Source organism: Microcaecilia unicolor, chromosome 2 (assembly GCF_901765095.1).
Source record: "Microcaecilia unicolor chromosome 2, aMicUni1.1, whole genome shotgun sequence".
In the NCBI taxonomy this organism is placed as follows: Eukaryota; Metazoa; Chordata; class Amphibia; order Gymnophiona; family Siphonopidae; genus Microcaecilia; species Microcaecilia unicolor.
In genome coordinates, this window is record NC_044032.1 from 524,192,077 (window position 1) to 524,215,720 (window position 23,644).

Here is a 23,644-nt window from a genome sequence, read left to right on the forward strand (position 1 = left end):
ATTCTTGTGATCTGTTATGACAGTGACTGGATGAACTGTTCCTTCCAGCAGGTATCATCACTTTTGCAGAGCTAATTTTAGTGCCAACAACTTACGTTCTCCAATGGTGTAATTATGCGCCGTAGGGGTGAACTTCTTTGAAAAGAAGAAACAAAGGATGGAATTTCCCTGTCACCGAGGCTTGTGACAGAATGGCTCCAGCTTCAAGGGAGGATTCATCAGCCTCTAAAGTGAATGGCCATGCTACATCCAAGCTACGGAGAACAGGTGCTGATGGCTTGCTTCAGGCTGTTGAAGGCCTGAGAAGCTTCTGGGGGCCAATGTTTGACGTCGGCCCCCTTTTTAGTGAGAGCCGTCAGGGGAGCAGTAATGAGAGAAAATCAATCTGTAAATTGTCTGTGATAGTTCGCGAATCCCAGAAAGCGTTGTAAAGGCTGTAGACCCTGTGGCTGAGGCCAGTCTTGCGTAGGCCCCCCAGAGTTTATCTGGATCCATTTGTAAACCCTTAGCTGAAATTATGTACCCTAGAAAGGGATGGAAGATTGATGGAAAGCACATTTTTCAAGTTTGGCATAAAACTGGTTATTTCGGAGTCGCTGGAGGACAAGTTCGTACATGAGCCAGATGTTCTCGTGGAGAGGCTGAAAAAATAAGGATATCATCCAAGTAGACAATAACAGATGAATATAGGAGATCTCAGAAGATATGATTGATAAAGCCTTGAAAGATAGCAGGGACATTACATAAGCCGAAGGGCATTACGTGGTATTCATATTGCCCATCATGAGTATTGAACGCAGTCTTCCATTCGTCTCCACTGCAAATTCGGATTAAGTTGTAAGCTCCACGGAGGTCTTACTTAGTGAATATCACCACCCCTTGCAAACAGTCAAACAATTCCAGTATAAGTGGAAGGGGATACTGATTCTTGATGGTAATATCATTTAACCCTTGGTAGTCTATGCAAGGGCAGAGTATCCCATCCTTTTTGGAGACAAAGAAAAACTTTCCCCGGCTGGAGAAGTGGAGGGTCTGATGAAACCCTTTTTAAGATTCTCTTGGATGTAGACACTCATAGCCTTAGATTTGTCTCGAAAGAGGGTATAAACCCTCCCCCCTGGGGAGGCATCTTCCTGGGGATTAGGTCAATAGGACAGTCAAAACTCCTGTGTGGAGGTAGGACCTGGGCCTCCCTCTTACTGAAGACACCTTGAAAGTCGACATATTCAGGTGGTAGGGAAGAGCCTCGGGTAGAAGATGATAGAATAGCGGCAGCAGCCACCGTGGGCCATGGTGGAATATGGTTAAGGCATCTCAGAAAACACCTCGATCCTCACTTCTCAATCCCATTAGTACTCCAGTTGATCCAGGGAGAGTACTGACGGAGCGAAGGAAGGCCCAATACGATAGGATGAATAGAATGGGAAAGAACCAAAAACTGGATCTTCTCATGATGTAAAACCCCAACCTGAGCAGGATAGAGACTCCACAAACGGTCCCAGACAACACCTCCCCTTGAATAGAGGTGACTTGTAAGGCTATACCGATGGCTTGAGTGGGAATACCGTGTTGCCGCAGCAGGTTAGCATCAATGAAATATTTCCAAGGTCCCTTCTGCCCAGTGGAGGGTAACTGGTACAGTCAGTAGAGATTTGTGGAAACTGGAGAACAGGCCCAGGGTCACTCTCCCCAAAGACCCCAGGCCTAGGCGTTTCACGCTTTTTGGGGACATTTGCTCAGGAAGTGGCCGGCCTCTGCAATAGAGGAAAAGGTTATTTTGTTGGCGGTGGGCCCTCTGTTTTTCAGATAACCAGTATCACCCTACCACCATGGGTTCTTCTGATCTCTCAGATGGGGAGCCGGAACTCCCCGCCAAGAGTAAAGTTTGCTGGAAGCGAGGAGCCAGTCGAGAAAGTCGGCGCTGAGTGGCACGTTCTTGAGCCCTCTCCTGAAAGCGGATGTCGATTCAGATACACAAGGCTATTAAGTCATCAAGAGTGGTAGGTGTCTCCCGGCCCGCCAGCTCATCTTTTATCCTTTCAGCCAATCCTTGCCAAAACTTGGCTGTCAAGGCCTCCTGGTTCTAACATAGTTCAGACGCAAGGGTCCGAAAATGGACAGTGTAGGCCCCCACGGTGAGATTTCCTTGTTGGAGCTGGAGGATCTCTCTAGTGGTAGAAGAGGGACACCCTGATTCATCAAACACCATCCTGAATCAACGGAATAATCCAGAGAGATCAGTAAGAATAGGGTCCTGCTGTTCCCACAGTGGAGATGCCCACGCCAGAGTTTGACCCGATAATAACGATATGATATAAATTACCTTAATGTGGTCAGACGGAAAAGAGGCTGCCTGAAGTTCAAAGTGCATAAGGCACTGGTTCAGGAAACCACGACAAGCCGCAGAGGACCTATCAAACCTAGGTGGTTCATGCACTCAGAGAGGCAGTCCTCCAGGAGCGGCAGGAGAGGGTCTTGCCTGAGGAACTGCAGTGCACTGCTGCGAACGAAGGGTAGAGAACTGGGAGCAAGCATCTTGAAGTACTCCTGATAAGTGATATAGTTGTCTGCTGTTGTTGAATAACTTGTGCCAAGTCAGGCAACTTAGGCTTCTCTGACGAACTCATGGCCTCAGCTGTCTGTCATGGCAAATGAGTTATTGTGCTGATCCAGGAAACTAGCAGTCAACAACCCTGTGCTTCACCTGCAATGACCACCGTTTCCTAGCAGTTGAGCCCCTGGGTTCTGGTGGCCTTCAGGACTTGGAGAGGATCTGGACACTGAAGGGAAAGCAGGAGAAGATGGACTCTAGGCGGAGACTGAGTGCCGAGCTGGCAGTGACAGGCAGGAATGAGGGTCCGGACCACGGGCCTAACCAGGCAGCAAGCAGAGGACAGTACCAGATTCTGGCTCAGGGTCAAGGCAGGCAGCAAGCATAAGACAGTATTAGATTCCGGCTCAGGGTCAAGGCAGGCAGCAAACAGAAGACAGTATCAGGTTCAGGCAAAATTTCAGAATGGGCAGTGAGCAAAAGAAAAGTATAAACGCACCTGAGCACTCCAAACAAGGTCGTAGTTGAGACCCCGAACTCAGGACTGACCCTCCCTAAAAGGAGAAGCTGTGTGACGTCAGGCCGACATCAGAAAAGGCAGAACCCTAGAAGGAAACCAAAATCGCCTCCAAGGGGAGGAGCCACGATTGCTGGCTGAAGAGAACAGCAGCACCTGAGAGGGGAGGAGCCTATCGCCCATACCGGCTGCGGAGATAACCGCCAGCAACAAAGAAACCCATGCAAAGGCGGCACACACCAGAGGCAGGGTGAACCGCCGGAAGCACCTGCAGCCCCCCCACTGTGCACCCGCAGCAGGAAGGAGGTGGCTAAGAGTTCCTGTGTCTCCCCGGCGCTGTGACATAGTAACATAGTAGATGACGGCAGAAAAAGACCTGCACAGTCCATCCAGTCTGACCAACAAGATAACTCATATGTGCTACTTTTTCTGTATACCCTACTTTGATTTATACCTGTGCTTTTCAGGGCACAGACCGTATAAGTCTGCCCAGCACTATCCCCTTCTCCCAACCACCAGCCCCGCCTCCCAACCACCGGCTCTGGCACAGACCGTATAAGTCTGCCCAGCACTATCCCCGCCTCCTGATCTTGACTAAGCTCCTGAGGATCCATTCCTTCGGCACAGGATTCCTTTATGCTTATCCCACGCTTGTTTGAATTCCGTTACCATTTTCATTTCCACCACCTCCACGGGAGGGCATTCCAGGCATCCACTACTCTCTCCGTGAAAAAATACTTCCTGACATTTTTCTTGAGTCTGCCCCCTTCATTTCATGTCCTCTCGTTCTACCATCTTCCCATCTCCGGAAAAGGTTCGTTTGCGGATTAATACCATTCAAATATTTGAACGTCTGTATCATATCACCTCTGTTTCTCCTTTCCTCCAGAGTATACATGTTTAGTTCAGCAAGTCTCTCCTCATACGTCTTGTAACGCAAATCCCATACCATTCTCGTAGCTTTTCTTTGCACCGCTTCAATTCTTTTTACATCCTTAACAAGATACGGCCTCCAAAACATCATTGGCATGTGTTAGTTACATCCGAGTTTTGATGATCACCCTATAATTGCTTTACGAAGAGGACATACTATTGGTTAATCGCTTAAAACAGTACATAAGAGGATTACTCAGGAAGGATTCTCCTCAGCATTCAAGTTTTCAGTCATGCCAATGATGTCATAAAACATTGCAAGGCCCTAGTTGGACTGATCCACAGACATGAAAGATAATTGCTGCACGATTTTCTACTACACGCTCTTACGTAATATAGTTTACATCATTCAGTGTCCATGTGACAAGGTTTATGTTGGTCACAGTAAAAGGACCAGTTTAAAATTCGGTCGAATGAGCATAAATCCAAAATTTTACACAATAGAGATTAGGTACCTTTAGGAGAAAAGATGGTTGAAGGGAGATATGATAGAGGTATATCAAATAATGAGTGGAGTGGAATGGGTAGATGTGAATCGTTTGTTTACTCTTTCCAAAAATACTAGGACTAGGGGGCATGCGATGAAGTTACAAAGTAGTAAATTTAAAACGAATCAGCGAAAGATTTTCTTCAATCAATGTGCAATTAAACTCTGGAATTCATTGCCAGAGAATGTGGTAAAGGCGGTTAGCTTAGCGAGGTTTAATAAAGATTTGGACGGCTTCCTAAAGGAAAAGTCCATAGACCATGATTAAAATGACTTAGGGAAAATCCACTGGGATAAACAGCATAAAATGTATTGAACTTTTTTGGGATCTTGCCAGGTATTTGTGACCTGGATTGGCCACTGTTGGAAACAGGATGCTGGGCTTGATGGACCTTTGATCTGTCCCAGTATGGCAATACTTACGTACTTAAGTACAGCATTAGTGGGAACATAAACATTCAGTTGAGGGTAGCTAATGGCATGTAATAGATTCAGTACAAGCGGGGTGACAGGGTGGTGATTTAGAACAGTGTTTAAGTTACAAGGAACAAATGTGGATTTATTCTTTGCACACAGTTGAACCGGGCTGTCTTAACAAGAAGATAGTGAATGATGCTCATTTGATCCAATGGCTACTATTGGTAGATAGGCTGTTTGACCTTGGCGTCTATTTAGAAGCAAGTTAGACGCCGTGGCTATTTTTGAGATCTGGGAAGCTATGATAGTAACACTGAGTAAGGTATTTGACCTTTTTCCCATAGTTGGGATGTGGAATATAGTTATTGAATTAAATCATGAGTATTTATATCATGAATTATTATGTTTATAATAATATCCAGCAGATAGCCAAGACCTGTCGCTTCTTCCTCTTTAACATCAGCAAAATTCGCTCTTTCCTCTCTGAACACACCACCCGAACTCTCGTCCACGCTCTCATTACCTCTCGCCTGGACTACTGCAACTTACTCCTCACCGGCCTCCCACTTGGCCATCTATCCCCCCTTCAGTCTGTTCAGAACTCTGCTGCACGTCTCATATTCCGCCAGAACCGATATACTCATATCACCCCTCTCCTCAGGTCACTTCACTGGCTTCCGATCAGATACCGCATTCAATTCAAGCTTCTCCTTCTTACCTACAAATGCACTCAGTCTGCTGCCCCTCACTATCTTTCTACCCTCATCTCCCCTTACGTTCCCGCCCGTAACCTCCGTTCACAGGATAAATCCCTCCTCTCAGTACCCTTCTCCACCACCGCCAACTCCAGGCTCCGCTCATTCTGCCTCGCCTCACCCTATGCTTGGAACAACCTTCCTGAACCCTTACGCCAAGCCCCCTCCCTGCCCGTCTTACTACTTAACAACTACTACTACTTAACATTTCTAGAGCGCTACTAGGGTTACGCAGCGCTGTACAAATTAACAATTAAGGACGGTCCCTGCTCGGACGAGCTTACAATCTAAAGGATGAAATGTCAAGTTGGGGTAGATAAGTTTTCTGAGAAGAGGTGTAGTGATTAGGAGCCGAAGGCGACATTGAAGAGGTGGGCTTTGAGCATTGATTTGAAGATGGGTAGGGAGGGGGCACGGCGTATGGGCTCAGGGAGTTTGTTCCAGGCATGGGGTGAGGCGAGATAGAAGGGACGGAGCCTGGAGTTGGAGGTGGTGGAGAAGGGTACTGAAAGGAGGGATTTGTCTTGAGAGCGGAGGTTACGGGTAGGGACGTAAGGGGAGATGAGGGTAGAGAGGTACGGAGGGGCCGCAGATCGAGTGCATTTGTAGGTGAGTAAGAGAAGCTTGAACTGTATGCGGTATCTGATTGGGAGCCAGTGAAGTGACTTGAGGAGAGGGGTGATATGAGTATATCGGTTAAGGCGGAAGATAAGACGTGCGGCAGAGCTCTGGATGGACTGAAGGGGGGAGTAGATGGCTACGTGGGAGGCCGGTCAGGAGTAGGTTGCAGTAGTCAAGGCGAGAGGTAATGAGAGAGTGGATGGTAGTTCGGGTGGTGTGCTCGGAGAGGAAGGGGCGAATTTTGCTGATGTTATAGAGGAAGAAGCGACAGGTCTTGGCTATCTGCTGGATGTGCGCAGAAAAGGAGAGGGAGGAGTCGAAGATGACACCGAGGTTGCGGGCAGATGAGACGGGGACGATGAGGGTGTTCTCAACTGAGATAGAGAGTGAAGGGAGAGGGGAAGTGGGTTTGGGTGGGAAGACAATAAGTTCAGTCTTAGACATATTCAGTTTCAGGTGGCGGTTGGACATCCAGGCAGCAATGTCGGATAAGCAGGCCGAGACTTTGGCCTGGGTATCCGCAGTGATTTCTGGTGTGGAGAGATAAAGCTGGGTGTCGTCGGCATAAAGATGATAGTGGAAACCATGAGAAGAAATAAGGGAGCCTAAGGAAGAGGTGTAGATTGAAAAAAGAAGGGGCCCAAGGACAGATCCCTGAGGAACTCCAACAGAGAGCGGGATAGGGTAGGAGGATGAACCATGAGAGTGTACTCTGAAGGTACGATGGGAGAGATAAGAGGAGAACCAGGAGAGGACAGAGCCCTGGAACCCAAGGGAGGACAGTGTGTCAAGAAGTAGGTTGTGATTGACAGTATCAAAAGCGGCGGAGAGGTCGAGGAGGATGAGGATGGAGTAGTGACCTTTGGATTTGGCGAGGAATAGGTCATTGCAGACTTTAGATAGTGCCGTTTCTGTTGAGTGTAGGGGGCGAAAGCCGGATTGGAGCGGATCAAGGATGGCATGAGAGGAGAGAAAATCAATGCAGCGGCTGTGAATGACGCGTTCAAGTATCTTGGAGAGGAAGGGTAGGAGGGAAATGGGGCGGTAGTTGGAGGGACAGGTAGGGTCAAGTGATGGTTTTTTGAGGAGTGGAGTGACCACAGCATGCTTGAAGGTGTCCGGGACAGATGCAGTGGAGAGAGAGAGGTTAAGTATATGACAGATGGTGGGGGTGATGGTAGGAGTGATGGTGTTGAGTAGGTTAGTGGGGATGGGGTCAGAGGAACAAGTGGTGGCTTTCGAGGAGGAGAGGAGATGGGTGATTTCCTCTTCGGTGATAGCAGGAAAGGAGGAGAAGGAGGCCTGGGTAGGTTGGATGAGAGAGTGAGATATAGGCTGAAGAGGAGGAGAGGGAGTAGTGGTGAATTCGAGGTTGATCTTCTGGACCTTGTCACGGAAGTAGTGGGCCAGAGATTGAGGAGAGAGTGAAGGGGGGGGGGGTGGGAGCAGAGGGCATTTTGAGGAGGGAGTTGAGGGTGGCGAATAGACGACGAGGGTTAGAGCTAAGGGAATTGGTAAATTGGATATAATAGTCCTGCTTAGCGAGGAATAGGGAGGATTGGAAGGAGGATAGCATGAATTTGAAGTGAATGAAGTCAGTAAGGGTACGAGATTTCCTCCAGAGGCGTTCAGCCGAACGGGCGCAGGAGCGAAGGTATCAGGTGCAAGGGGTCAGCCAGGGCTGGGGATTGGTACGTCTTGTGGGCCGGGAGGTGGACGGTGCAAGGGTGTCTAGAGCAGAGGAAAGAGTGGCATTGTAAGTGGAGACAGCTTTGTCAACGGATGTGGAGGACAAGATGGAAGGGAGGAGATCAGAGACAGTAGAGGATAAGGTGGAGGGGTCAACAGCCTGGAGATTTCTGGACGTAGTAGTTAGTGTTGGGCGAGAGTGAGGGGGAGGGTGCTGAAGTGTGAATGTGATAAGGTGGTGGTCGGAGAGAGGAAGAGGTGAAACGCAGAAAGTGGAGGGTGAGCAAGTAGAAGAGAGGACGAGATCAAGACAGTGGCCAGATTTGTAAGTAGGGGTGGTGGGGCTCAGTTGGAGGTTGAAGGAGGAGGTAAGGGTGAGGAACTGAGCAACATATGAATCGGAAGGGTTATCAGTGTGGATGTTGAAGTCACCGAGAATGAGGGATGGGGATGAGGGCTCAAGAAAGACGGAGAGCCAGGCATCGAAGTCGGTAAGGAAGGATGGGAGGGATTTATCAGGGGGGCGGTAAATGACTGCAACTCTGAGTGGCAGTGGGTGGAATAGACGGATGGAGTGAACTTCAAAGGATGAGAAGCTGTGAGACTGAGGTAGGTGGAGAGGTTGGAAGCTGCAGGCGGGCGAAAGTAGTAGTCCGACGCCGCCACCGCGGCCGACTGGGCGGGGCGAATGGGAGAAAAGATAACCTCCGTGGCATAGGGCTGCGATTGAGGCAGAGTTGTCCGGGGTGAGCCAGGTTTCAGTTAGGGCGAGCAGATGAAGGGAATGGGAGATGAAGAGATCGTGGGTGAAGGGAAGTTTGTTGCAGATTGAGTGGGCGTTCCACAGGGCACACGAGAAGGGGAGGGAGGAGGGGGGAGGAGGGGAATAGGGATGAGATTGGAGATATCGCGGGATCGTTTGCATAGATGAGACGAGGACAGGTGTGGGGGACCTGGGTTGGGATTGATGTCACCCGCGGATAGCAGGAGAAGGAGCAAGAGAGTGCGGAGAAGGGTGGGTGAGGAAGGGCAACGAAGGCGACGAAAACGGGATGCACTTAGGAGGAAAGGGGAAGGGTTCATGGCAGGAAGGAGGTGTTGAAGGTTGAGAGCTAGGAAGGAGGAGGAAGACAGTAGGGATGGAGAGGTGGTGGGGGACAGGGGTAGGTAGGGGAGGGCGGAAGAGGACAGAGATGGGTAGTGAGATCATGTGGAAGACAGCGGTGAGAGGGGGAAAAGATTAGGGAGGGACAGGGCAAGGAATAGGATGTGAATGGGGGCCATGGGTAGTGACTGAGTTGTTCAAAGGGAAGGTAGGTGGGCTGGGAGACAGGCAGGTGATGGTAAGCAGTCGGGCAGGAGAGTGAAGAGCTGGTAGGAGGATGGGCTGGGAGGCAGGCGGGTTTCAGGGTGGGTGGTAGACAGTCAGGTGATTGGTGGTAAGTCAATGATTGGCTAGTAGTCAGGTGATTGATGGTAAGTCAATGATTGGCTAGTAGTCCGGTTGAGTGGCAGGCTGGAGTGGTTTGAAGCAGGAGCTGGCGGACTAGGACAAGCTGATGCAGACAGACTGGAGCAGGCTGGGACAAGCTGAAGCAGACGGACTGGAACAGGCTGTATCAGGCAGACTGGAGTAAGCTGGCTGGAGGAGAGGGCCTGGAGTAAGGGAGTAGCTGGAGCAGGCAGGCTGTAACATGCTGGATCAAGTAGACTGGAACAGGTTGAGGCAGATGGACTGGAGCAAGCGGGGAGAGCAGGATCGGGCGGACTGGAACAGCTGGATCAGGCAGATGGACTGGAGCAAGCAGGGAGAGCAGGATCGGGCGGACTGGAACAGCTGGATCAGGTGAACTGGAACGAGCAAGCAGGAAGCTGGATCAGGCGGACTGGAGCAGACAGGAAGAAGCTGGATCAGGCGAACTGGAGTAGGCAGTCAGGAAGCTGGAGCAGGCGGACTGGAGCTGGCAGGAAGAAGCTGGATCAGGCGGACTGGAGCGGGCAGGAAGAGGCTGTACCAGGCGGACTGGAGCGGGCAGGAAGAAGCTGTACCAGGCGGACTGGTACAAGTCTTTGCTTAAAGCCCACCTCTTCAATGCTGCGTTCGGCACCTAACCCTTACCGTTCAGTGAATCCAGACTGCCCCAATTTGACTGCCCCTATCGGACCGACCGTTCACTTGTCTATTAGATTGTAAGCTCTTTGAGCAGGGACTGTCTCTCTTTGTTAAATTGTACAGCGCTGCGTAACCCTAGTAGCGCTCTAGAAATGCTAAATAGTAGTAGTAGTTTATATTTCAGGGGAAAAGTGTGAAACAGCTATGGCAAAACATGATTGTCGGCACACATTCCCCTTTTTTTCCCCCAAGATAAGTTGTTCCATGTTATATATTTGAGTAGTTGAAGAGCATTTACTTATTTAAGATGAATATATAGGGATATTTAGTTTAAAACTGAAAATGTAGTGGCAGATGAAGATCTGCAGTGACGGACTCGCATCATTGGGCAAGGGATTAATATCTAAATAAGACATAAAATGTTGTTACTTTAACTTTTTTTCCAAACCGTGTAATAATAGCTACATATTCTATAACTTTGCTGTCTCTAGAACTAACTCTAGAAATAGAATCATTTAAACAGCTATGTTTTGTAACAAATATTTAATGAAGAAAAATAATTCTTTAATTCTTTGTTTACTAAAGGCATCCATTACCCAGTCATCCATTGGCAACAGCTGAGCACATAAAAGAACCATTGTCTTATATGAGAAGAGCACAGGTTGGTTTTATACATTTTTGCATAATATATCAGAATTTACATTATGTTGTAATTTAAATAATTTAAATATTTAATTATTCCTAGTAACTGCCTTTAGAGAGAGTGCAGTAAATGTCTATTCCTAGTAACTGCCTTTAGAGATAGTGCAGTAAGAATTATGTATCATACCTGATAATTTCTTTCCATTAATCATAGCTGATCAATCCATAGACTGGTGGGTTGTGTCCATCTACCAGCAGGTGGAGATAGAGAGCAAACTTTTGCCTCCCTATATGTGGTCATGTGCTGCCGGAAACTCCTCAGTATGTCGATATCAAAGCTCCATCCGCAGTACTCAGCACTTAGAGAATTACACCCACAAAGGGACACTCTGCCCAGCTCACCACCCGCCGAAACGGGGAGGGGAAGTAACCCAGCTCATCCCCACACAAGTGGGGGAGGGGAATCCGTCCAGCTCATTCCCCGCGGAGCGGGGGAGGGACACCACCCCGCCGATGCGGGGGGATCTGGCTTATCCTCAACCGCAACTGCGGGAGGAGCTGACTGACCCTAACACCGCCGAAGCGGGAGGGGGTACAAAGCTGCCCTACAGCCGCACGAAGCGGGAGGGAGTGCCGGCAGAATTTAAAGTCTCAATCCAGCCCCGTAAAACGGAGGGGAGAGGAATGCAGCAGCTCACTGTAACACAAACTCGTCTCAACTCTTGAAGAATCCAAGTGAAAAAACTTGAAACACGAAGTCCTCCTGAAGTAACTGAAGACTAAACTTGAACCTAAAATTCAACCAGAATATAAACAGTACAGATATCTGGAGGGGCTATGGATTGATCAGCTATGATTAATGGAAAGAAAATTATCAGGTATGATACATAATTTTACCTTCCATATCATCATGCTGATCAATCCATAGACTGGTGGGATGTACCGAAGCAGTACTCACCCAGGGCGGGACATTGAAATCCCTGACCTCAACACTGAAGCTCCAAACCGGGCCTCCGCCCGTGCCGCCACAGTCAAGCGGTAATGCTTGGAGAATGTATGGGTCGATGCCCAAGTTGCCGCCTTGCATATCTCTGCCAAGGAGACGGACCCGGCCTCTGCCCATCGAGGCCGCCTGAGCTCTAGTAGAGTGACCTTCAGCTGGACAGGCGGCACCTTCCCGCGGGCCACATAAGCCGCTGCAATGGCTTCCTTGACCCATCTTGCCACTGTAGGCTTAGCAGCCTGCAGACCCTTACGAGGACCTGCAAACAGGACAACAGATGATCCGATTCCGGAAATCTTGGTCACTGCCAGTATCTGATGATGACTCGTCTCACATCCAGATATTTGAGAGCAGAGGTACTCCTCTGGGTAGTGTCCGTCCCTAAGCGAATGAGGGAAGGGGGGAGAGGGAGGGACTAGAGCTGGCATAGTCACGCTGGAAGCGAGAAACATCTTGGGCAGGCAAGGAAGGCACTGTGCGAATAGTCACTTCCTGCCTCAGTGAACCGCAGACAAGGCCTCTCGACATGAGAGCGCCTGGAGCTCGGAAAAACTCTTCTGGCTGGAAGTGATAGCCACCAAAGACTGCTTTCAAACGTCAGGTCTTTCAGAGATGCCCTTGACAAGGGTCAAAGGCCGGGCTTCTGCAAGGCTCTTTAGTACAGATTGAGATTCCACGCGGCACCATCCGAGTGCAGAGGAGGGCGCAGGTGATTAACTCCTTTGAGAAAACGCACCACATCTGGCTGCGACGCCAGGGAGCACCTTCAGGCGTCCCCTGAAGCAAGCCAGGGCCGCCCCCTGGACTTTAAGGGAACTGAGCGACAGGCCTTTCTCCAACCTTCTTGTAGGAACAGCCAACACTGAGAGATGGAGCAGTGAAGGGAGAAGTGAGCCTGCTTCCCACCACGCTGCAAAGGTACCGCCAAACCCTGGCGTAAGCAGTAGAAGTAGAGCGCTTCCTCGGCTCTCAGCATAGTGGCGATGACCCTTGTCTGAGAAGCCCTTCTTCCTCAGACGCTGCCGCTCAATAGCCAGGCCGTAAGACCAAAAGGGGAGGGATCCTCCATCACCACGGGACCACTGATGCAACAGGCCTGCTCCGCTGGCAGTCGCAGAGGCTCGTCCACCTGAGAGCCTGATCAAGGTCCGCATACCAGGGACGTCTGGGCCAGTCCGGACCCACCAGGATTACCCGACCCGGATGCTTTGCCACCCGGTCTAGCACCCTGCCCAACATGGGCCAGGGCGGGAACACATAGAGAAGCTCCTGTGTTAGCCACTGTTGGAGGAGAGCATCTACTCCCAGAGATCGAGGGTCCCGTCCTCTGCTGAAAAGCGCGGCAACTTGGCAATTGGCCGATGACGCCATCAGATCTAGGCTCGGCTGGCCCCAGCGCTTCGTGATGTCCAAGAACGCCTGAACCGATAGCTGCCACTCTCCGGGATCCAAGGTATGGCGACTGAGAAAGTCCGCCTTGACATTCATAACTCCGGCAATGTGGGCCGCTGACAGCTGTTCCAGGTTCGCTTCCGCCCACTGGCAAAGACTCATAGCCTCCTTGGCTAGAGGGGCGCTCTTGTACCGTCCCTGGCGGTTGACATAGGCCACAGCCGTGGCATTGTCCGACAGAACCCGTACAGCTTCAACGCCAGTACCGGGATGAACTCCAAAAGCGCAACCGAATGGCTCTGAGTTCCAGGAGGGTGATAGACCACTTTGCCTCTGCAGGAGACCAGAGCCCTGCGCTGTCCTTCCCAAGCAGTGGGCTCCCCAGCGCCGACAAAGAGGCGTTCCGTCGTGACGACAATCCAGCTCCGGGGTCACCAAGGCATTCCGCAGACAACTTGACTGTCTGCAGTCCACCAGGCTCAGCGCCTTGCGCACTGCTGGTCGCAAGGAAGGCGCACAGCATAATCGCTCCCGACATGGAGTCCAGCGCTGCAGCAGAGAGTGTTGTAGTGGTCTCAATGAGCCCTGGCCCAGGGCACTACTTCCATCGTGGCCGTCATAGAGCCCAACAGCTGCACATAGGTCCCAAGCCCGAAGAGGAGAGGCTACTAGGAACTGGTCCACTGAGCCTGAAGCTGAACAATCCGATTGTCTGGCAGGAACACTCTGCCCACTTGGGGTGTCGAATCGAACTCCCAGATACTCCAGGGATGAGTTGGGCGCAGCTGGCTTTTCTCCCAGTTGATGATCCACCCCAGGGAGCTCAAAAGAGCAACCACCCGGTTCACAGCTTTGCCGCACTCTGCATAAGAGGGGGCTCGGATCAACCAGTCGTCCAGATAAGGATGGACTTGGACTCCTTCCTTTCTCAGGAGGCCGCGATGACCACCATTACTTTGGAGAAGGTCCGCGGAGCAGTAGCCAACCCGAACGGGAGGGCTCTGAACTGGAAGTGTCGGCCCAGGACTGCAAAACGCAGAAAGCGTTGATGAGGAGGCCAGATGGGAATATGCAAATACGCTTCCTTGATGTCCAAGGATGCCAGGAACTCCCCTGCCTTCACTGCCGCTATAACAGAGCGGAGGGTCTCCATGCGAAAGTGCCGAACTTTCAAGGCCCGATTGACCCCTTTGAGGTCGAGGATAGGCCGTACAGAACCTCCTTTCTTTGGTACCACAAAGTAAATGGAGTAACGTCCCTTGCCAATCTGCTTTACTGGCACCGGAACGACCGCGCCCAGGCGGATCAGATTGTCCAAAGTCTGCTGCACTACCACAGCTTTGACCGGAGACTTGCAGGGAGAGAGTACAAACCCGTCTCTTAAGGGTCGGCAGAACTCTAGCTTGTAGCCGTCTCTGATGACTTCCAGCACCCAAGCGTCTGAAGTTATTGTGGTCCACTCGCCCAGAAACGAGGACAGCCGTCCTCCAATCTGCACTGGGGCGTGGACCAAGGCCCCGTCATTGGGTACGAGACCCTGGGGGAGGACCGGAGGGAGCACCTCCTGGACGGCGGTCTCTGCGAAAGGAATGCTGCTTGGGGGAGAAGTTCCTCTTGAAAGAAGAGGGGGCAGAGGAGCCCGACCTGCCCGGGCGGTACCGATGGGCTTCCTGAAACCGTCCTCTGGAGGTACCGGGGCGAGTACTAGCCCGAGCCCTGACCTCTGGTAACTTCTTGCCCTTAGACCGTGCCGAGATCGGTCACGATTTTGTCCAGCTCGACCCCAAAGAGCAGCTTGCCTTTAAAAGGCAATCTAGCCAGGCGGGATTTAGAGGTGTGGTCAGCAGAGAGGAAGACCAATGCTTCAGCCAAGCCACCGCGCGCGCAGAGATTGTCTGAGCCATGCTTTAGCTGAGGCCCTCAAGACATCATACAGCAAGTCTGGCCAAATAGGCTAAGCGCCGATCCAGGGCCGGCCAATCCGCCTCAAGGAATGATCCGAGGGGAAGCCCGCTGCACCATAGTCAGGCACGCCCTGGCCACATAGGAGCCGCAAACTGAGGCCTGCAACTTAAAGCAGCCGCCTCAAAGGACGACCTTAAGGCCGCCTCCAATCTTCGGTCTTGGGCGTCCTTTAGGGCCGTGCCACCTTTCCACCGGCAATGCCGTTTTCCTTAGTCACCGCAGTGATTAAAGAATCCACGGTAGGCACAGATAGGCCTCACGTTCACTTTCAGGCAAAGGATAGAGGCGGGACATAGCCCTAGCCACTTTAAGGCTCACTTCCGGAACATCCCATTGAGCCGAAATTAAGGTGTGCATGGCAATCATGCACGTGGAAGGTTCTAGGCGGGCGCTTCGTCCCCAGCCTAATGGCAGAGCCAACAGGGGCTGAGGGAGAGACGTCCTCCGGAGAGGAAATCTTCAAAATGCCCAGGGCCTGCACTAACAGGTTGGGGCCAAGCTCTCTGAGCTAAAGAGCCGCGCTGCAGAGGGGTCATCCGCTCCAGTCCGAGCGGGGATCCGTCTCCTCCAAGGAATCCGCAAAGGACCGTTGGGGAGAACTCAGATACGCTGCCCTCATCTACATCGAGGAGACAAAGTCCTCCAAGGCCTGGGAATCAACCCGAGGCGTTTACCTCCGGGGGCCTCAACCTCTTTACCAGGACGAGGGAGCAGGGGCAGCGTTTTGCATAAGGAAGGCCTGAGCAGCAGCAAAACAAACTCGGGGGAGAAACCCCCCAGACTGCACTTCGCAGCGCTGGGCTACAGCCCTAGACGCACCCTCAACCGGCGCTCGCAAGAGCGGGGGAGAGACATGCTGCGCATCCAAGATGGCGTCCGGCGCGACACTCCGCGAAGGAGCCACGCGGGAAAGAACGGCGCTTAATTTAGCCGCTTTTGTGCCGTCGCCCAAATTAAGGGCGTTCATGGCATTAAATGTCTCCCACCTCAAGGGCGGCCCAAGAAGAAGCCGTCCGAGCCGCGTGGCCGGCCAAGATGGCGGAGGCGAGCAGCGGGGGATGGGCTTTATCGCGGGAAAAACCACCACACCTGAGGAAGGACCGGGACACTCATCGGTCACGAAACTGTCACCCAACAAGGGCGAATCAGACTTTAAGACCCCCGCATCCCCTCTAGAAGCGCCCAAGCGATCCGGGGAGCGACTCTTTGCGCCCTCGCCCTCCGACGCCATAGGCCACGTGGAGATCAATCGGGGAACCCCTGCCCGCTATAAAAAGGTAAAAATTACCTGCTTCCGCTCCGAGCTGTAACGACCTGGTGTCCCAGTGAGTAGCTGCATAAACGTAAATGTCTATTCTGTGAGGTGGAGTTACTGCACATGCTAGGGCTGTGTTCGGGTCTTTGAAATTTAAGCAGTTGTATTTAGTGTGATATTTGTTCCCTGTGTACTGGGGCAGAGGTTGGCTGGAACAAGCTCTGTGGCTAAGTTTACCATATTTTTTGTAATCTTTAGCCGTTCCCTTTCTGTTTCTGTCTCTTACATCCTAGCTGTTTAAAACCTATCTGTATTGATTGCTGCAAAAGAAACAAACCAGCCGATATTCAGAAATATGTTGAGCACCTTGATAATTGATTGAAAATAACTACCTATATTTAGACCCTATAACCTTCTTAGCTATAGAAAGTGAGAGACTAAACGGTGATATGGTGCCCAGTCAGCTTTGAATATCGTATGGAACAGCAATGATTTATGTAAGAAATAACATGACCACACATTTTGAACCCACATGCCAACAGATACAGTGTAAATCAAAAGGAAACATTATTGTTGAGCAAGCCATCAAATAGCAATCCTGTTTCCCTCACATACTCGAGGATTAGCATAGCAACAGTCATATTGTCAGTGGCTTGTCATCTCTTCAACAGTTCTTTTTTATTGAGCTTCTACAGCATAATCCAAGTCACTCATACGTAAGTCTAGCTCTAGTTATTTATTTATTTATTTATTTATTTATTGGATTTGTATCTCACATTATCCCACCCCTTTGCAGGCTCAATGTGGCTTACATTTCATCATGGGTACTGGAAATAGAAGTGAATATACATTAGGTTTACAGAGGGTTTGTGTTACATGGTGGTGAAATACATGATGGTGTTAAAGCAAAAGACATTATAAGACAGTTCTAGAAGTTTTAAAGATTATACAGTTACACATGTTGATCTTTGTGATATATCTTGTCGAAGAGATACGTTTTCAATAGTTTGCGGAAATTGGTCAATTCATAGACCGTTTTCAGGTTATGTGGCAGCGCGTTCCAGAGCTGCGTGCTCGTATAGGAAGAGGTATATGAAAAGGTAGTGTCATAACTCAGATCTGAGTCTTCACAACCTCTGTACATGGGATCTTGCCCCTGGAGATTGATTGCCTCGGGGACTCGCTGATCCAGTCTGCTGCAGGGCATTTGACTACCTCCCCCTCTGACTCAGCTTCTTACATGTCAGGTTAGCACCACCTGTGATAAGGTTTTTAAACTGCAACCTTAATGACAGAGGGCTAGATGCATCAACCAAACGTTAAAAAATCTAAATCGTAAAAGTGCTTAACGAATTTGAAACAACGAAGAATGCACAAAAAAAACAGCTCAGAAATGTTCGGTGCGGTATTGAAAAGTACAATGTATCAAGCGTACGTTATCCCTGTCGTCAATTTGCTCCTTAAGCATGCGCAGAGCAGCCACAAACATATTAAACCTACGTAGGTTGCTTACGTCAGACTGGGGCGTGCGAGGGGGGGATCCCGACCTGCAAGCCTTTTAGCTGTCTGATCTAGCAGAAGAGTGCAGTTGAAGATAACTCTAAAAAGAACAACGGACCCTCGTAAATTCCCTTTTGTAACAAAAGACCTCTTTGCAGTTTGTTTACAGTACTGGGAAAATTGGCTTTAGGATGTTAATTTTCAAAGCTGTTGGAGAAGGGGAGAGACAGGATTTTAAGCTGCAGGGAGAAGCAGTATGTTTTGTTTTGTAATGATGCAGGGGAAAGCGGAGAGCCACGTGTTTGTGTTTGTATCTCACTTTTCTTTTTAAACATGCTGGCTTGGATTTTTATGGTGCAGGGGGCCTTAACGACAGGTCTGAGCACACGTAAAATTTCTGACGGTAAATGATTCATTGTAATCATTGGTATGGTTAGTGCATTCCGAATTGTCCACATTTCAATGGTAGTTTCTCCTTTGCATTCCGTTTTCGTTAGCTGCTTGCTTCGTAGGAAAAAGGCCTTTAATGCATGCAACGGTTAGGAATTTCCTTCCTTAAAGGGTTGTTAGAGGGTCGTTAAGGTTTAGTGCATCTAGCCCAGAGTGTTCTCAGGAACACCTGCCGCTGTACCACTCACTCCCTCACAGGTATTAATGATATTAATAAGCAAACAAGTCTTTCAAAGATGAGGAAGCTGTAGAACTAGAGGACCTAAACTGAAACTGCAAGGAGGTAAGATTAAAAGCATGATCAAAAAATAACTTTTTCACTGAAAGGGTTGTGAATGCATAAAACACCTGGTGAAGGTGGTTGGTACAAATACAGTCACAGAATTCAAAATGGTGTAGGATAAAATAAACAGAGGATCCCCTATCCAGTAAGAGGATGGAATCAAAGCAAAACCAATGCCATTGAGGAGTGTAACCTGTACGGAGCCTCAAGTACAGTCATAATCAGAGACATAGTGCAAAATTAAGTATCCTATATAATAATTTGTACCTCCAATGTTCTTTCGCTGGCTGTCTGGGTTCGTCACATCTCCTGACGTCAGCAAGCCTCCAGCGTTCCCTTCCCTCTCACTGTCCCGCCCTCGCGTAAAGACGTAATGATGTCAGAGGAGGGCGGAACAGTGAGAGGGAAGGGAACGCTGGAGGCGAGCTGACGTCAGGATGTTACGAACGGAAGCCAGCCAGCCAGTCAGCCAGAGAACGTTCAGGTACAAATCGCTGGACATGCAGGGGAGGAGAGAATCGCGGGACATCGATGGGAGGGGAGGGCAGGGCAGAGGAGAATCGATGGATGGGAGGAGAGGAGAGAATCGCGGGACACAGATGGGAGGGCAAGGAAGAGGAGAATCCCTGGATATGGAGGGCATGGGATGGGAGGGGAGGGAAGAATTGCTGGACATGGAGGGGAAGGCAGGGGGTGAGAGAAAAAAAACGTTTACACGAGAGCCTTCCTAGGGCCCGTTTCATTGTTGACGAAACGGGCTTTGTTCCACTAGTCTGTATATAATATGTAAACCGCTTTGATTGTAACCACAGAAAGTTGGTATGTCAAATCCCATCTCTTTTTTTCTTTCTCTTTCCCTTTCTCTTCTGTACAGAATAGGCAGGTACGACTCTAGCCATCTTGCTGTGCAAACTGGATGGACCATGCTGATCTATATCTTCTGTGTATTACATTGAGTGTACTTCTGTAAGATTTTAACCACAATAATACAATGTAGACCCAGTTATAAAATGCTTTTTATTATCTTACTAGTGAAAAAGGCCCGTTTCTGACAGAAATGAAATGGGCGCTAGCAAGGTTTTCCTCAGAGTGTGTATGTTTGAGAGAGTGTGTGTGAGATTGACTGTGTGAGAGAGAGTGAATGTGCGAGTGTGTGTGTGTGACAGAGAGAGAGTGAGACTGGGTGCGAGTGTGTCCATGAGAGAGAGAGTGTGTGTGTGAGAATCAGAGTGTGTGCCAAGGGCCCCTCCCTGCTCCGTCCCAGTTCCAGGGCCCCCCCTCCATCCCTCCCTCCGAGTTCCAGGGTCATCACCCCCTCCGAGTTCAAGGGTTCCTTCCAGTTTCAGGGTCCCCCCACCCTCCCTCAGAGTTTCAGGGTCCCCACCCTCCCAGTTCCAGGGTCACCTTCCCTCCCTCCCTCTGTTCCATAGTCCCCCTCCCAGTTCCAGGGTCCCCTACCAGTTCAAGGGTTGCTCCCCCTCCTCCCAGTTTCATGATCCTGTCCCGATACCTTCCTCCATCCCTCCGAGGTGCTTGGGGGGGGGGGGGGTTGCTATTTGCTGTCAGCTGCTGGACGCCAGAAGCAGTGTCTCCTTAGGTTTAGTCCTGTCGTGACCCACAGGCAGCTGGAGGTCCCTCATACTGTTTCAGTGACACAGTGACAGTCAACAGCGGGCTGACGCAGCCACGGGCACCCTGGATAAAACATTGTATTGTTGACAGAATGATGTGAAAATACAAAGTTTAAATTTGGGTGTTTCTACCAGGTAGAATAATTTTTAAAGCTGTTTTTAGTGATATTTAATTTAGATTTCATGAATATTCATATGTAGAGATGGGTAGCTTTCAATAAATTAAAAAGGTGTTGCAGTAAGAAACCAAAACCAAAAAAAAACCTTTTGTCCTTTACCTGTTAAGGCGCAGTTTATCCAGTAGAAACAGCTTTAGACGTGTTTCAGATGTAAGAAGAAATACAAAAACACCAACGTGGATCACATTAACCAGTGGGCTTCCTTGCTTACAGTGTAGTTGATTGGGGTCACTTCCATTCGTGTGTAGTAATCGTCCTGCTGCATGGCCAGAGTCGGAGGAGAGGGGTTGCGGCGGAATGGTGAGCGGCGGCTGCGGGAGGGTGGGTGAGGGGGACTGTGGGCGGGGGGACAGGGTGCAGCGGTGATTTTATTTGGTTTGAGTGTATGGGAATGACGGCTGCGTTGGGGGAGTGGAAACAGAGATTAACCAATGGGCTTCCTTGATTTGTTGAGTGTCTGTGCTCCGCCCTAACGTCATCACGTTTGACGTGAGGGCGGGGGCAGACACTCATGGGATCTACACAACTACAAATTTAGAACGTTGAAATGTTGGAGGCTTCATTAGAACGTTGGGGGTTGTGAATTATGTCTGGATGGGGCGTGGCTGAGGGTGGGTCTATGAGTGAGAGTGAGTGGTGCTGACAGCCTAGCCTACCAACAGTACAGGGCTTCAGTGTTTCCCTGCCACAGAGTGAGCTTCAGAACATTGGAGGTGAGAATTATTATATAGATGATCACACAATATAGAAGTTACTTTATTAGACCATTACAATAATAGCATTATTAATATATTATAGGTTTTAAATCAATTAAATCCAATAGTGCCCTACTTTAGTCTTTTTAATAAACTTCTGTAATAACCTGGTTTTGAGATTGTTCCTAAAAATGCTGGTATGAAGGCTCCTTTCTTAATTCTCTAAGCAATTTATTCCACAGGTAAAGTACTTTACTCCCCACTATTCCTTCCTGACCTGTTCAGGCCACAAGCCTATAATTTTATGTTGTGGGATCTCAGTAAATATCCCTATCAGATCTTAAAACCCTGTTATGAGTTTAAATTTCCACCAGTTCATGGAGAAGCCAATTCATGTATAATTTTAATCTCCATTATTAAAAGATCAAATATCATTTGGTTTGTATTGGTAGGCAACGTTTGGAAAATCTTTCACATTTTAAATACGTTTTAAAAATTAAAATAGTTCTCTAACTTTTTTTTGTGTATGTGTTTTGCTGTTATTCTTTCTTTCCCTTTGCCGAGTCAGTTCTTTCTCTTTTATTTTTCTGTTTTACCTTTTCTTTCCGCCTTCTATCACCTCCCTTCCAGTCTGTTGTCCCCTTCCTCCAGTTTGTTCCTTTCCTAATTGGTCTACCCCATCCTTTCTGGTCTTTCTCCCTCTTTCCTTCCTGTGGTCTGTTGGGTTCCTTCCTAGTCTCGTCCTCCGTTCTGCTACCTCCTTTTTTGTTCATCATATATTTTTCAATGTCATCCTTTGTTTTTATTTTTTCCTTCCATCCTTTGTTAAGTTTCTTCTCGTGTCTAGTACTCTTATCATCTTTCACCTTGTTTCTTCCTCCAAATTTTCCTCACCATTTCCTCACCTCTAGCCAAATGGTTAGAGCAGTGGATTGAGAACCAAGGGAGCTTTGTTCAAATTACACTTCAGCAACTTGTGATCTTGGGAAATCATAGTAACATCGTAGATGACGGCACGAAAAAGACCTGCACAGTCCATCCAGTCTGCCCCAACAAGATAAACTCATATGTGCTAGTTTTTGTGTATACCTTACCTTGATTTGTACCTGTCTTTTTCAGGGCACAGACACGTATAAGTCCCCCTAATATACCCGATCCCAACCACCAGCCCGTCCCCCCGCTATCCCAAACACGCAGCCCCCCCGCCTCCCAACCACCAGCCCCGGCACAGACCGTATAAGTCTGCCCAGCACTAGCCCCGCCTCCCAACCACCGGCTCTGCCACCCATTCTAGGCTAAGCTCCTGGGATCCCTTCCTTCTGAACAGGATTTCTTTATGTTTATCCCACGCATGTTTGAATTCCGTTACCGTTTTCATCTCCACCACCTCCCGCGGGAGGGCATTCCAAGCATCCACCACCTCATCCGGAAAAAATACTTCCTGACATTTTTTCTTGAGTCTGCCCCCCTTCAATTTCATTTCATGCCTCTCGTTCTACTGCCTTCCCATCTCCAGAAAAGGTGCGTTTGCGGATTAATATGTTTCAAATATTTGAACGTCCGTATCATATCACTCCTGTTTCTCCTTCCTCCAGGGTATACATGTTCAGTCTGCAAGTCCTTCCTCATACGTCTTGTAACGCAAATCCCCTACCATCCTCGTAGCTTTTCTTGCACCGCTTCAATTCTTTTTACATCCTTGGCAAGATACGGCCTCCAAAACTGAACACAATACTCGGTGGGCCTCACCAACGACTTGTACAGGGGCATCAACACCTCTTTTCTTCTGCTAGTCACAACCGCTCTCTATACAGCCTAGCAACTTCTAGCTACGGCCACTGCCTTGTCGCACTGTTTCATCGCCTCAGATCCTCAGATACTATCACCCCAAGATCCCTGTCCCCGTCCGTACCTAGCAGACTCTCACCGCCTAACACAAATGCCTCTCGTGATTTCTACTCCCTAAGTGCATCACTTTGCATTTCTTCCCATTGAATTTTAATTGCCAAACCTTAGACCATTCTTCTAGCTTTTTCAAGATCCTTTTTCATGTTTTCCACTCCCTCTGGGTGTTCACTGTGTTACAAATCTTAGTATCATCTGCAAATAGGCAAACTTTACCTTCTAACCCTTCGGCAGTGTCACTCACAATATATTGAACAGAATCGACCCCAGCACCGATCCCTGAGACACTCCACTACTCACCTTCCCTCCTCCGAGCGAACTCCATTCACCACCACTCCATTCACCACCACCCTTCATCGCCTCAAGTGCAAACTAGGGCAAGGAACTCTCCAGGACAGAAAATACCTTCTGTACCTGAATCTACATGCCTCAATAAGTTTTGAGCTTGCAGGTTGTATATAAGAAAATAAAGTATTGTTACTATGCTTTATTGACAGGAATAAATATCACATGAGGAATGCTAGGGAAGTAAAATTCATAGACAAAATTAATGACTGCTTTTTGGAGTAACTGCTCCAGGAATTGATAAAAGGGGGAGCTATTTTAGATCTAGGTCTTAGTGGGATGCAGGACTTAGTGCGAGAAGTAATGGTGTTGGGTC

The 23,644-nt window shown here is 49.2% G+C and overlaps 1 protein-coding gene across 2 annotated transcripts in view; it reads left to right on the forward strand.

Annotated features, from left to right (window-relative positions):
• The window catches only part of TBC1D19 (TBC1 domain family member 19), a 321,596-nt gene that overhangs the window by 74,083 nt on the left and 223,869 nt on the right, over positions 1-23,644 (forward strand). For both annotated transcript variants that reach the window (XM_030192613.1, XM_030192614.1), the window contains exon 4: positions 10,669-10,744. In XM_030192613.1, the coding sequence (XP_030048473.1) occupies positions 10,669-10,744 (76 nt within the window). The remainder of the gene's footprint in view (positions 1-10,668; positions 10,745-23,644) is intronic.